Source organism: Dermochelys coriacea, chromosome 11 (genome assembly GCF_009764565.3).
Source record: "Dermochelys coriacea isolate rDerCor1 chromosome 11, rDerCor1.pri.v4, whole genome shotgun sequence".
Classification (NCBI taxonomy): domain Eukaryota; kingdom Metazoa; phylum Chordata; order Testudines; family Dermochelyidae; genus Dermochelys; species Dermochelys coriacea.
The window spans coordinates 69,659,880-69,674,727 of record NC_050078.2 but is presented as its reverse complement, the minus strand read 5'-3'; the positions used below and the strand labels follow the sequence as shown (position 1 = coordinate 69,674,727).

The 14,848-nt window shown below is 45.0% G+C and overlaps 2 protein-coding genes across 9 annotated transcripts in view; one reads left to right on the top strand and one right to left on the bottom strand.

Annotated features, from left to right (window-relative positions):
* Positions 1 to 3,824, top strand: part of FN1 (fibronectin 1) — a 65,070-nt gene extending 61,246 nt beyond the window's left edge. For all 8 annotated transcript variants that reach the window (XM_038421022.2, XM_038421018.2, XM_038421021.2 and 5 more), the window contains 4 exons: positions 551 to 676; positions 1,474 to 1,580; positions 2,461 to 2,571; positions 3,029 to 3,824. In XM_038421022.2, the coding sequence (XP_038276950.1) occupies positions 551 to 676; positions 1,474 to 1,580; positions 2,461 to 2,571; positions 3,029 to 3,103 (419 nt within the window). In that variant the 3' untranslated portion in view covers positions 3,104 to 3,824. The remainder of the gene's footprint in view (positions 1 to 550; positions 677 to 1,473; positions 1,581 to 2,460; positions 2,572 to 3,028) is intronic.
* Positions 3,825 to 9,736: 5,912 nt separating this feature from the next.
* ATIC (5-aminoimidazole-4-carboxamide ribonucleotide formyltransferase/IMP cyclohydrolase) overlaps positions 9,737 to 14,848 on the bottom strand; it is a 32,237-nt gene continuing 27,125 nt past the window's right edge. The window contains exons 14-16 of the mRNA XM_038422458.2: positions 12,761 to 12,943; positions 10,921 to 11,076; positions 9,737 to 10,076 (exon numbers count right to left, since the gene is read on the bottom strand). Coding sequence (XP_038278386.1) covers positions 9,957 to 10,076; positions 10,921 to 11,076; positions 12,761 to 12,943 — 459 coding nt within the window. The 3' untranslated portion in view covers positions 9,737 to 9,956. The remainder of the gene's footprint in view (positions 10,077 to 10,920; positions 11,077 to 12,760; positions 12,944 to 14,848) is intronic.

The window sequence follows — 14,848 nt, the reverse complement described above, 5'->3', positions numbered from 1 at the left end:
AAAAGGAAATTTCTATGTTGTATGTAGCTTTGAGAGCAATTGCTACAAGGCAGACATTTTTTTACCACAGGTCTAATCATGATATTGCATCATTCAGTACACAAGGTTTAACTGTTGTTTTTCCCATTATCTGTGTGACATGATTATATTGTGTATTTACTCTCTTTTAAAAGACTAGTACATTTCCTCCCCTGCCCCTTTCCAGTGCCTGTTTGTTTGTTTAAGTTTCCTTTTTATGTAGTTCCCGGGATTCCCTACAAATGACATTTTAAAATTCTTTCCCACCCATTCCTTCCTGGAGCGGCTCCTCCACCTTTACCCAATCTAAAATGACCTCTCCCCTGCTTAAAGTTCTAGTCTCAGATCGACAGCTGGGAAAAGGAGGGACAACTCTGCTCACGTCCAGAGTTGTGCCCATTTACGCCCGCCGTGGATTTCTCCCTCCTCCCCTTCAGTTGGCCCAGGAAGCTCTACAGATCAATTCCCTGCCCCTTAAGCAACAGGCCTGTGTAGAGTAACCACCTGATTGTCATTCCTCTGGTTCATTCAGAATGGTGCCACGACAATGGGGTGAACTACAAGATCGGGGAGAAGTGGGACCGCCAGGGCGAGGGCGGCCAGATGATGAGCTGCACGTGTCTTGGCAACGGAAAGGGAGAATTCAAGTGTGACCCACGTGCGTCCTTTCACATTGACGTTAACTCTGTTTCAGGCTTTCATCTTACCTGTGCTCTTAGAATCTCACCATTGTGGCACAGAGTGGGTGGAACCTAAGCGCGGCTCAAATGGGCCCGTTTTACTCTGTGTAACACGGCACCCCATGGCAGGTGAACAGCAGTGAGGACTGAAACTAGGATCTCTGGATTTTAGAGCATGAACTAAAAGACCCTCCTCTGTTGGACAAGACTGTAGCAGGCTCATCAACCTCCAGGCCTGCCAACAGGGAGGGGCAAAGGGGGAAATTGCCCAACGGCTCACGAAATTTAAAAGGGCCCAGAGGTCTCCAGCTACTGCTGCGGGAGCAGCGATGGTAGCCGGGAGCCCCATCCCTTTTAAATCGCTCAGGTGGGCTGCAGGGTTCCTACGGGCGTGCACGACTGCTCTGAGCCCCGTGCTTTGGGGGGGGTCCCGCAGGCCGGCACAGTCGGTCCCGGAAGTAATGGCATATCGTCACTTCTGCCCCAGGCCCTGCTCCATACCCCCAGTTACACCTTGGCCCTGGGGCCCGGAATTGCTTTCGGCTGGCCGGGACAGAACATTGCATTGCCTTACAGAGGATGAGTAAACTGAGCGCTTTAAATCAGTTGACTCCCCCAAAGGCAATCAATGAGTCATTGGCAGAACTGAGACGGGAGCTCTGGCTCCTGGGTTCTTGCTCTAGGCGCCCCACTGCCCTACCCCCAAAGTCTTAATCCTTAAAAGAAAATATAGACCATGTGACAGAAACTTGTTTCTTCCTCTGATTCTCCGCAGACGAGGCAACATGCTATGACGATGGTAAGATGTACCACGTAGGAGAACAGTGGCAGAAAGAGTACCTTGGTGCCATCTGTTCCTGTACTTGTTACGGAGGACAGCAGGTAGGCAGAACTAGTCTGGCATGCTAATCCTGATCTGATGATGCATATTATTGGAAAACCAGTGGGGGAAATGTGACATTTTATTAATAGCTTGCTAAAACCGTAGAAGTTTAGGTTTGAGTCAGCAATTACATGACCAGGGAATACTGGCACCTCTGAAACAAACACAAATTTTGAAAGGCCCTTCCCCCACAAAATCAGAGCTGAATCTCAAGAAAAGTCAGAGTTGGTTCCCTTTGTGCCTCTCCCAGCTTTGCAAACACATCCAGTACACCAACTAGAGGTTCTCAAACTCTGGCCACAGGCCATGAGTGGTCTCTGAAGATAGGGGCTAGCTCATCCTCCTTTCCAGCTGCTGAATTATACATACTTTCCTAACGCTTTTCCAGCTAAGCAGTTGCTGCATGGACAGCTACATGCTCACACAGTGCTCGGGGGAGAGGTGTATACAATTGCAAGCAGGGGAGGTGTTCATGGAATAGTCTCACTGTTGAAATGCAACCCACTCTGGAAAAGTCTGAGAACCCCTGCTGCAGACTTGCTTCATGCAAGCCCCTACACCCCTCTCACGTGTGAATCAAAGGGTATCCACGTTCGCATCACACACAGCCAGAAGAGAGGCTGGTAGCAAGAAAAGCAATGAATGGGAATGCATAAGGAGGAAAGTAAAGCAGAGACCAGTCCCTACTTTAACGTACACTTATCTTGTACTTCCTTGCGGTGTGAATCATCACTGTTACACTGGTATCAAACTGGAATAGCTTCATCGATTTTCAGTGCAGATTCCCCTGGGATGAAATCTGATTTGTGTATAAAGTATTAACTTCATCTGCCATGAGGATCCTTAAAAACTGTATCTGACTGAGGTGTGTTTCTCAAGGGCTGGCGCTGTGACAACTGCCGCAGACCTGGTGCTGAGATGGCCCCCGACGGCTCTGCTGGCCACTCCTACACACAGTTTTCACAGAGATATCACCAGAGCACAAATACTGTACGTATAGAGACCCCATGTCCATTTGTTACGAGTCTTGCCGGGGGGGCGGGGGAAATGTGTATTACCTATAACTCTTGTTAATAATCATGGATTAGAACTGCTTGCAGAATTCCATTCGTTCGTTGACGTAAAGCCTTGTTCAGCAAAGAACTTAAGCACGTGCTTAAATTTTAAGCACGTGCTTAAGGCTGTTCATTATAATTGGACTTAATCGCAGGTTTAAGTCTCACTACGTGCTTTAATACTTTGCTGAATTGAGGCCCTAATTAATGGTAGTTCTTTTCCATTCCAAACCTTCACATACTAAGGCAGATCAATAGAATGGTTTGTAGTGAGAAATCTAAACAGCTGCAAATGCAAGGAGTTTAGCTGCATGTCTCAGCCAAGATTACTACATTACAGCACTTGTCTTTTACTGTACGGAGCACTAACTGGTTTCCTTTCCTCCTGACAGAATGTCAATTGCCCAATTGAGTGCTTCATGCCCTTGGATGTACAGGCAGACACACAACATCGACCAGGAAACTAACATCCAGCAAGTCTTACACCACCACCACCTAAAATCTATCTACCAAGATGACCATCCAAACAGAGTGATGCTAGCAAAACCAGATCTTTAAGAACGGCCTTCTGCTCCAGAGTCACTTTCCCAGCTTAAGCTCAACTCACAGCTTCTCCAAGCATCATTCTTGGCGCGTTTCAGACTTTTCTCATGATTGATAGCAGTGTGTATTGTTTTGTTTTTCTCAGTGTTTGATACCATTCAGTATTTTCAAATGGAAAAAAAGATACTAAATTGTGAATTGGTTGGGGATCAAAATAATACTGGGGCGAGAGGGGTAAATGGGATGGAAGGCTCCCTGTCCATGCAAACGACAACGACACTACTACCATTTAGAGGAAGGAAAGTCCACTGAACGCTTCCGCTTTCACCTAAGCGTGCAGCCAGCAATAACCTAAGTGACTGCATACCCCATCACTGTGATATTTAAAATATGCACAGTCCTAATTCTTTCTAAATGATCCTATTGTTTTTCTAGCTGTATCTTTGTATCTCACTGTTATTTATCAGTTTTGTTCCCCATCCCTCAAGTGTTTTTATATGGGAAAAATGTATTGAAACTTCGTATGCCGTTGATAAAGAGGAATTTGGTGTAATTATGATTGGTGATTATTTTTTATACTGTAAGTGCCAAAGCTTTACTACTGTGGAAAGACAACTCTTTTAATAAAAAGATTTACAAACCAAATGTGTGGCTAGTGATTTTTTTTATTTTTGTTGTTGCAGTGGGGTTCAGGGAAAGAAGGTGTACACTGAACTGAAATAGCTTTGCCTTTGGAAAGAAGACAGGACAGCCATCTTTCTGCAATATGAAGTTATAAAAACAGCATATTTGTTGATCCTTTTCTTTAAAGGAAGTGCCATAGAAGAGATTATCTGAATTGCAGTAGTCCCTAGAGACACTAGTGGAGATCAAAGCCCCACTGAGTTAGGACAAACCCCATAGAGCTAGTACACACAGAGTAAGAAAGTGATTGAGAGAGCTTCAGGGCAGGGACTAGTTGTTAGATGAGAGACAAAGAATGGGAGAAAAGAAGTATTATCTCCACTTTAAAGATGGGAAACTGTGGGACAGCACTTAAGGCCTCATCCAACAAGGTACTTTAAGCACACATGTTGTCCCATCAATTTTGATGGGATTACTGACATGCTTAAAGTTAGCTATATGCTTAAACATATGCTGAACTGTGCAGTCCAAGCGACTTGCCCAGCATCCCAAAGGAAGTGGCAAAGCCAGGAATTAAACCTATGTCTCCTGAGGCATAGCTACACTATCACCCATACAGACTAAGCATTGGGGAAGACTATTATAAATTATCTTAATTCATCTCTCATAACTGTTGATGGAGGATAATGAAATCACCCATTTCTAAGCAAGGGATGGAAACATACAAAAGATACCTGTCTCCATTTTACAAGAATTTACTGATTCATACTACTTCACTCCTCTTCCAAAAATGAGCTGCTACATCTACAGCCGTGACTCTGCAAATTAAAAAATCAAAATGCAGAATACAGTTTGTTCAGACACTCTTGCTACTAAGTGACCTCAGCTGTAACCTCTAGGTGCTACTGTAATACATATAACGGAAGGAATTAATTTTATGGCACCTCAGCAGACATTCCCCATACTAAGGGAAGACAGATATATGAGAACAGGACAAAGAAATGGACAACTGTATTTCTAAACAGGTGGTAACTAGAATATTTGGAAGAATGTTTTGTTGTGATCTTGTTAAGGGAATGAAAATATTAGTCTGATCAGTTATTCACAAACTTCCTAATTTGATTTATATTTACTGCTGAAAAGATGCATTCCTACTCCACCTTGTTGAGAGACTTTCAGGTGTTTACTGAAACAGCAGTTTTACATTCAGATATTCAATTTTACATGCATCTAGCAGACTACCACAAATCTAAAAATATCCCAGTAGAACTTTTTTTTTTTTTTTAAAGCAAAGTCAGTTGGATTGCAGTGAATTAAACTAGGACCCTTTGGTTTGTACTGTCTGCATTGCAAAAACCTCAAGCTCAACACTTACAAGGAAATACCAAATGTGAAAGCTTCCCTCATGATTCCTGGAGCCAAATTCTGCTCAGCTATACAGGAGTTGCATTATTCAAGTCAATAGACTTACTCTGGATTTACTTAAATATAGAATGAGAATGGAATCTGGCTTCTTGACATGAGAAATATGAAATAGAAAGCAATTGTTTTAACAGATTTCTATCAGGCAGCTGAACTGTTTGCAACAAGTAAAATTGTTGCAGTAAGAATGAGCAGTATCCCAATGTTGCTCAAATATGATGAGCTAAATAAGTACCTAAAATAGACCAGGATTAGATCTACAGCGAGAAAATTAGTTTTCTTTTAGACTACATTTCCATTATTGTATCTTTCCCAACCTATGTTGTTCATATCCATTCAGACCTCACTAGAGGAGTCCATGCCTTTATGACCTTGGCTCCAGATAACTAGTTCTCTCTAGCTAACTTGGACACAATAAATCCTGCATCTTGGCAGGGGGTAAGACTAGATGAGCCTCTTCTAATCCTGTGGTTCTATGATTCAAAGAGACATAGGAATTGCTAGTCTTCTCCAGGGTCCTATCTTTGCCAGTGGCTAGTACCAGATGCTGCTGAAGAATCTGCAAGAAACCCCTATAGTAGCTACTTATGGGATAAATTGCCCCCAGAGAACATTTCCACCTGACTGACCCCAGTTAGTCACATGTTGGTTTATAATCTGGAACACAAAAGTTTATATCCCTTCTAAGCTCCCATTTATTCTTTTAATATTCTAACTGGATATTCTTGTCACAGGGCTAAATGATGTATTTTGGGGTACCCTTGCTAACTATTAGCCAAGGGCAGAACAGAGGTTGTAGAAAGAACTGTGAAATGCAAGCAATATTTTCTTGTTGAATTTTTTTTCGAAAGAGGAGGATGTGTGATGATTTCATCCAGCTCTATTGCAGAATGGGACAACAAAACTATGCGAGGACATCAAAGAGAAGGATTGGTAAGTAGAGCTGGCCAGAAAAATGATTGCCCCACATGGTGAGAATTTTTGAGATTTCAAAAGATTTGTCCCATGTCAAATTGGGACAAACCTTCAAAAATCTCTACAATTTTCACAAACTGGCCATTTTTGTTTCTTTTCATTTGGGTCAATTGAAATGTTTCATTTACATATTTTAAGCTTTTTAAAAATATTCTAAATCCAGTTAAATTTCTAAACAAAGTCATTTTGAAATGAAAACCAAAACTTTTAGCTGGAAAAAAATGTAAAAAACAGAACATTTAGACAATTTCAGAATTCTTTTTCCCCGCAGGCAGTTGTTGAAGCCTCATTGCTTTGCTCATTTCAAACTCACCTGGATAAAGCACTCACAACTACAGTGCTGGCCAGGAAGGGCACGGTTAGGGCAGCATGGGGGATGCACTGATCCAGCATCACCCCTGCACAGCCTTCGCTGACAGGGCAGCCTTTGAACTTGTGCCAATTAAAGCTGCCCCTTCAAGCTGAAAGCCAGAAGGAAGGCAAGCAACAGTACTGGAGACCCATAACTCCCATTTGTCATGCTATTCCTTGCCTTGCGTGGAGCATCACAGCATGGCCCTATGATTTCATCGAAGCTAGGATCACCCTGCAGAGATTATTAATTAAGCAAGGTCACAGGCTGGGACCAGACACTCCCTCTCCAGGTCAAAATACTCCGTGGAGTTTAAGTTCCATGGTACAATAGAGACTTAAAACCACATCTGTGAGCTCCTCAGACTTGGATCTGTGGGGATAAACTCTGCAGGCCCAAGAGCAGCTGCTATTTATCCACTTTACTGCTCTGTAGAGTCTGTCGCCACCGAATTCAGCCTATTGAGGGCAGGACCACTTTGGAATTTATAAGCTCTGTAGCGGAGGAAAGCGAATTGGCTGAACGGGTCTGAGGTTTCCCCTTGGCATGTACAATGTAGAGACAGTTATTGCAAAACTCTGAGCTGTGCCAGTGACAAAAATAAACTGGTTTTAGAAGTGCAATCAAAAGATATCCCTTGGAATGTGCTGGCAGTAGCGAACAATCAGCATGTTACTTTGTTCACATTAGAAAAATTAGTGCAAATCTGGAGTTTAGCTATCAGAGTTCAGCACAACGTAAAGTGAACTGTACACATCTGAGAATGGAAGTAGCTCTAGGAAAGACACCTATGAACTCTGAATTGAATTCAGTTGGTACGAGAACCAAGCATAGATTCATAGATACTAAGGTCAGAAGGGACCATTCTGATCATCTAGTCCGACCTCCTGCACAACGCAGGCCACAGAATCTCACCCACCCACTCCTATGAAAAACCTCACCCATGTCTGAGCTATTGAAGTCCTTAAATCATGGCTTAAAGACTTCAAGGAGCAGAGAAGCCTCCCTCAAGTTAACCATGCCCCATGCTACAGAGGAAGGCAAAAAACCTCCAGGGCCTCTCCAATCTGCCCTGGAGGAAAATTCCTTCCCGACCCCAAATATGGCAATCAGCTAAACCCTGAGCATATGGGCAAGATTCACCAGCCAGATACTACAGAAAATTCTTTCCTGGGTAACTCAGATCCCATCCATCTAATATCCCATCTCAGGGGATTAGTCCTATTTACCCTGAATATTTAAAGATCAATTACTTACCAAAATCCCATTATCCCATCATACCATCTCCTCCATAAATTTATCAAGTAGAATATTAAAACCAGATAGATCTTTTGCCCCCACTGCTTCCCTTGGAAGGCTATTCCAAAACTTCACTCCTCTGATGGTCTTAGAGTGTGCTTGAGGTATCACACCTATCACCTGGGTTAAGAGATGGGAGATCACAGGCCCTTTTGTCAAAATAACATTTCTGCCTCCACTTCTGATTTTCTTTCAATTTCCCTATGGTTTCATTGTCGTGAGGTTTCAGCAAGTTAAGAGCGATTAGTAAATTAGATCTGATCCTTCTTCCCATTAACAGCTGCGCTGGAGAAGAGCCATTCTCCAGAGGTGTACTTCAGTAAACCAATAAAGCTTTATACAAATCACCTCCACTGTTGAAGACTTTTTCATAATGTTCTTTATGGTCTGTATAGACCTTTCCATTTGACTGGGGTAATTTGGATTTGATACTTTGTGATGAAAATCGCAATCTATGGCAAGATGCCTAAAATCTGCACTGTAAAATTGCCACCCATTATGGCAAAAGACTTCCTTTGGAATTCCACATCTGGAGAAGATTCCCTTCATGCCGGCTATCACTGACTGACCATTAGTACTGTGCAGTGTGCAAATTTCTGGATACAGAGAATAATCCTCTCTGACTGTTAAATAATCCTTTGACTACCAGGTAAACAAATCAATGCCTACCTTCTCATAAAACCTTTGTGGAACCGGATGAACTCTCAGTAGCTCAGTATTGGCATGGCTTGTGTATTTCAGCAGGAAAAGCAGTTTCCTACCACATTAGTAATATCAGGGTTGATCCACTGCCAATACAGCACCTCTCGTATGCATTGTTTGCACTTGTAAGATTCACAGGAACTGGTATGTTCCCTTTCACCTCTAAGAAAGCAACTCAAGCCCGCCCTTTGGCAAAAACACTCCCATAGCAGGATTTGGTGTATTGAACCTGAAACTACCTAAGGGCTTGTCTACATTACCTGCTGGATCCACAGGCAGCGATCAATCCAGCAGGGCTCAATTTATTGCATCTAGTCGAGACGCGATAAATCGACTGCCAAGCCCTCTCCTGGTGACTCCGGTACTCCACCAGGATGAGAGGCACCAGGCAGAGTTGAGGGGGAGTGTCAGCAGTTGACCCACCGCAGTGAGTAGATCTAAGTACGTAGCTGAAGTTGTGTAACTTAGATCGATTCCCCTTCTCCCAGTGTAGACCAGGCCATAGGTGCCGACTTCTGCTGGTGCCGGTGGGTGCTTGACTGCCCTATGCCCCCAGCCCAGCCCTGACTCCACCCCTCCTCCTTTCCAACCCATTCCCCCAAGTCTCTGCTCCTATTGGACTTCTTCCCCAAATCCCCACCCCAGCCCTGCCACCTCCTCTGAGTGCACCACGTTCCCACTCCTCCCCATCCCTCCCGGAGCTTGTTACACTTCGAAACAGCTGTTTTGCGGCAGCAAGTGCTTGGAGGTAGGCAGAGGAGCAGGGACCTGGCGTGTTCAGGGGAAGAGGCTGAGTGAGGTGGAGCAGGGAAGGGGAGTATGGGGGGGAAGCTTGGCTGTCAGTGGGTGCAGAGCTCCAGCCATGAAGCACCCATGGAGATGCGGCATCTATGGACCAGGCCTCAAATACAGGACCAATTACATGCTCTCAGCGGAAAATGAGGATAAGGGATGGGACGCGTTGGGAGAATGCTTTTGAGCTAGCAGCTATCTGTGTAGTTTCAGTTTATAACAGATTTTTATCAATCCATTACAAATGTGGCTGCAAGGCAGGACTTTCATAGTGTTCTGTCAGCATTTTAATTAATTGGTAAAATCCTGGGCTATAAAATTTACCTCATAAAATGAAGACACTTTTCCTGAACACACACAGAACGTGGAAGACATGAGACTTCACACTCAATTCAGCCAGGAACAGTGTATTTATTTTCAAAAGAAAAATTCCTTTGCAAGTATCAGCTTCTTTTTGCTTTAATTTGCAGCCACCAACTGGGGCTTTGCTTGCTGACTACACAAGGACACTCTACGGCGTGTGCAGACTGGGTTTCCAGACGTAACCGGTGAAGTTACAGTCATGGCTTATGCTGAGTGACAGCAACCGGCTGCGACAGCCCATGGTGGAATCAGTGATGGAACAGCCGAAGATTGGTGTGAATGAGAGTTATTCCCAGCTCATTGCAGGCTTCGATCACAACTTGGTCGGCAGCTGAGCCAGAAGGGGCAGCAATAAACTGTACTCCACTCTGAACAAAGATTTGGAGAAGCTAAAGGTTAGTGATGAAAAGGAAAAACAACTGGATGAATTGTGCAGTGAAACTGGGAAATATGGTACAACCAGCATAGACTTGTGCTCTTCTCCAGTCCAGATTGTCAGTCCCCAATTCACTGTATTCCTGCAGTGAAATTAAAAACCCATGGCTGGCCCATGCCAGCTGATTTGGGCTCATGGGGCGTGGGCTGCGGGGCTGTTTAACTGCAGTGTAGACTCCCAGGTTTGAGCTCTGGGACCCTCCCACCCTGCAGAGGCCTAGAACCTGGTCTCCAGAACAACCCCAGAAGTCTACTCTAGAATTAAACAGCCTCTCAGCCCAAGTCATAGGGCACGGGCCAGCTGTAGACATACTCTCGGAGTCCTAGACATGATCCAGGACCCCACTGTGCTAAGTGATGGTCCCTGCCCCAAAGGGCTTACAAGCCAGTGAGTAAGTTACTCACATGACTAGTCCTGGACTACTCCTCACATAAGTAACTGCTTGTCAGTGTGAGTAAAAGGTTCACAATCTGCTCCTCTGAATTTAACAGCATTAGCTGGATATTTTTTGGCTACATTTGTCATACTTTAACACTCCTTTAATTCTAGAGCCACCATCAATGGTGGTTATCGAACACCGCTTCATGGAGAAGCATTGTACTCCAAAAAAATCTCTTCCAGAATGCAGCAGTTCTAGTTGGCACATTTCAAGCACCATGTTTATAAAATGCAGACACACATTCCACAGTGCACAAAATGAACAATTAAATAAAGCAAAAACCACCCAGGTGTTTCCCTTACATCACCCTGACATCCAGGCCTCACAATGACCTTACCTGTTTAGCTCGGTCCACATTATCCCTAAAAGGGAAGAATGCATCTGAGCTGAGGGAGACTGCACCCAGCTGGCCAATCCATTCCTTCTTCTCCGCCTCAGAGAGCTGTGCTGGGACCTCCTCAAACAGCGCCTTCCATTTAACCAGATCGTCACCCTGCACGAACAGAGTCAGCTTACCGTGATGGCCTTCCCTCCTTTTCCTACTGTCTGGCTATCACCATAACAGAAATGGCTTCTGGACCTCCCTCCCAGCCACCTATTCATACAAGTGATGTCATCTCTTTTACATCCAAGTTCACACCTGATCATATGAGGTGTTCTGCTGCTGTGAACTTCATACCAGGAATTTATTAGATCCGAAGTGACTGTGGAAAGAGATTACCAACCACTGCTCCTGCTATCATCCCTGCTCCTTGCTTGTTTCTGGCCCATATGCTTTGCTTGGCCTGTTTGTGCTATGCCACTCTGTGTAAACACAGGGCACACACAAACAGGATTTGGTATAAGGAGCTTCATACATGTCTGATGAAGAGGAGCTTGCCTTATGAGTCACCTTCTTAAACCGCACTAATCCACTTCCCATGCCATCCCCTTAAGCAAGCAGTTGTTTATGTATGGATGATTCACTAGGTTCCCATTCCAGCTGTTGGGTTTATACTTTAAAAGGGCATATATGCTTTACTGAGGCAGTCACTGCCTGCAACAGCCTGACCCAGTTTGATTCTGGGAATCCAAGCAGCCATAGAAATGAACAGAGTGAAAATACAGCAGGAAAAGTTTAAGTGCCGACTGTACTTTGAACCTTTCATTCTTTGTTTTCTAAGATTCAGAATTAATTTAGTACCTGTTGGAGACTGCCAGATAAAACAGCCCTGGAGACGGATGTCCTCTGAACAGGTAGAAAATCAATGCTCCCTTACACTGCAGCACACAGTGGATGGGGAAATCAGGAGACCTGGTTCTATTCCCTGGCTCTCTGCCACTGACCTGCCGCGTGACCATGGGCAAGTCACTTCTCATCTTTGTGCCTCTCCGGCCGCCCCTTTTCTCTACTTATAGTGGAAGCTCTTCAGGGCAAAGCCTATCTCTGTGTATTTGTCCAGCGCCTAGCACAATGAGGCCCCACGCTCAGCTGGGTCCTTGAGGAGCTGCTGCCCCGTAGTAACAGTGCTCCAGCTACCTCTGGCTGCAAAAGACTATTACAGCTTCGCTGCCCACTTCTGTACCTAGGACTGCAGGGATAATGACTGTGGGGACAGCGCCTGGGGTGTGGACATTGCGTCTCCCCCAGGAGCTGGACAGGGATTATTTTCTCACAGGCCAAACAGTTCCCAAACTCGAATGACCTCTGGCCATTAACAGTCTGGACCTCATTTGACTTGTCCACAAATAACTGAATCCCGTTACCCATCCAACCCTCCAGTACGCTGGACTTTCCCCTTCTACAAATTGACTGCAGGAGACAGATGGGTGGCTTCACTAACCGAAAGACCCAAATCTGGTCCCAGTTATTACCTCCGGTTTCTGAGGGGCTAAGAGTGCAACCCAGGAAGCATGCGCAGTGTGGTGTGAACAAGGAGAGGCTCCTCTCCCTCAACTACAGTTCCTCTAGCCAATTAAAGAGTGTGCTGTGAAAGGATACAGCTCTCGCGGGACAGAAGATCTGGCGCTGTGATGCAAGACTGGGATGAGAGATGGAAGGGGTAAAAAGGGGCAAAGGAAGAGACCACCAACAAGATTCAGGAACCCCTACCCTGGTCTATTCATCAACACTGGTCCCACAAGAAACGATTTGCAGAACCTCTTGGACGGTCTTTAGGGAAATCCTGGTGCATTACCTCGCCGGTGGTCCCGGTGACATACTGATCAATGGCGTTGGAGATCTCCGCCCTCTTCACTCCAGCTTTGAACTTCATGGCGAGCACTTGGGGGTGGTGTCTCAGCCACCAGTGGTTTGCTTTGTCGCCAGCAAGACGCGTGCAGTGGATTCGGGACTGCTGGCCTGCCCCTATGCCGATAACCTGTAGTACATGCAGAACGCTGTAATGAGCAGCCAAAGCATGTCCCCGTGCCCTGTGATCTTTATCCGAGCAGCCCCAACCCCAGAGCCACTATAAACTGACGTGAAGGCAGAGAAAACCCTAAGCCCTTCATCCTGCAACTTGCATCTGGGGCAGATCCCAGCACTTGTGACTTCACTGGAGCTCCATAACTGGGTTCCATGTGGACACTGGGATCTACCTGTGTGCAACAAGAAGCAGGATCGGGACCCAAGTAACCAAGACTGGCACCGTGTTGAGGAGAACAGGCTCTGTCCATATTATCTTTACGTGTCTCCCAGGTTCAACTGCTTATACTTTAATTCCCCACCCCACACTTATTAGTATCTCTTTCCATTTTATTAAATCAACATTTTCTAGCCCAGGCACAAAATCTACTCGACCCGCCCTCACCACAAGGATGTTTGTTTCTCTCACCCATTCAGTATGTGCCCTGTGACTATTTATTATTTGTGCTACCATAGCACCCTAGTGATGGACCAGGTCTCTACTGTGCTAACAGGTGGAGAAATGAACTAGCTAAATTTTTCTCCCTGAATTCTACAAGTACTTTCTGCCAAGGGAGTTAAACTATCACACCAAAAAAAGTTTTGATGCAGTTCTGGCTTTCATTTACAAAGCACTCTGTCTGTTCCAGGAATGACTAGGGCTGATGAGAGATTCTAGCCAGCCTACCTGTTCTTGGAAAGAAAATTCAGGTCTGTGTCCAGACCACCCCTGGGTGTAACCTAGGCGCCGTGATCGGCATGGTATAAAACCACTATATAGCTTAGATGCAACTTCTGGCATATTACAAACAAGCCCCAGTCACGCCTGATAAGGAGGAAAAATCAAGTATTCAATCTGGACAACTGGTCTGTCAAATCAGGGCTTTGCAGCTGCCAATACATTTCCTATTCTGCCATCTACCAGAAAGAGCAGGATTTAAAAATAGCTACACACTAAACCTAGCCCTTACTTAGTGGGTTTGGAGTTTAATATAAAACCGGGCCCCTGGGGACACTGCTTCCAGGAGCTATGTTTGAAATGGGGCCTTTTCAAGCCACCTAGAATGAAAGAGGCAGTGGTATCTGCTTTGCCTCCTCAAGCCCTGGTCTTGTCAGACAAATTCTTCACTCAGCATATAGCTTTTCCTTCTCTCCCTTCAATTTGGGGTACATCCTGGAGTTCATATTTTTGGAGAATCTTCTGCTTTCCTGAACTATAAGCCCTGACAGCAGTTTGCACTGTTTAGCTAAGTGTGCCATTAACCCCACAGCTATGTATGCCAGTCTATATGGCTGATTGTAAACCACAACCATTAAAGGAGAAGGAACAATATTAAAATAAATTAATAATTTATTTAAAAATTAATTAATTTAAATAATTAAATAAAATTATTTTTTTTAAAAAACTAAGTAAATAAACCTCCTCCCCACCCCGGGACTACACTACTGAATTCCCCCCAGAGGGCCAGTCACACTTTTGTGACACGTCTTTTGTCACAAGTCCTGCAGTCTCCAGACCTGCTGGCTCCTCCTGCTTATAAAGCCCCAGCATGCTTTCGGCTGGGAATTCAGTTGCATACCCTGCCGCAAGCCCCACTTCCCGCCCCCCCCCCCCCGAGGATGAGGTACACTCCTCGTTCTACAGCATTGCCAGGTTCATGGTGTAAAAACACAGGTGTGATGTTTTTACACCTCAGTGAATTTACAAACCCCAGGGACACCTGTTTTGTTATGCATCCTGTTGCCCCCCCCGCAGCAGAGAGCATGCTGGAAAGCCACAGAGCAAAAGCCACTGAGCCACAGGACATCTGGACATGGTGCAAAATGACAGGCTAGGTTTTAATGTATACATGCGCTGGCTGTCCCACGTAACCTGGTT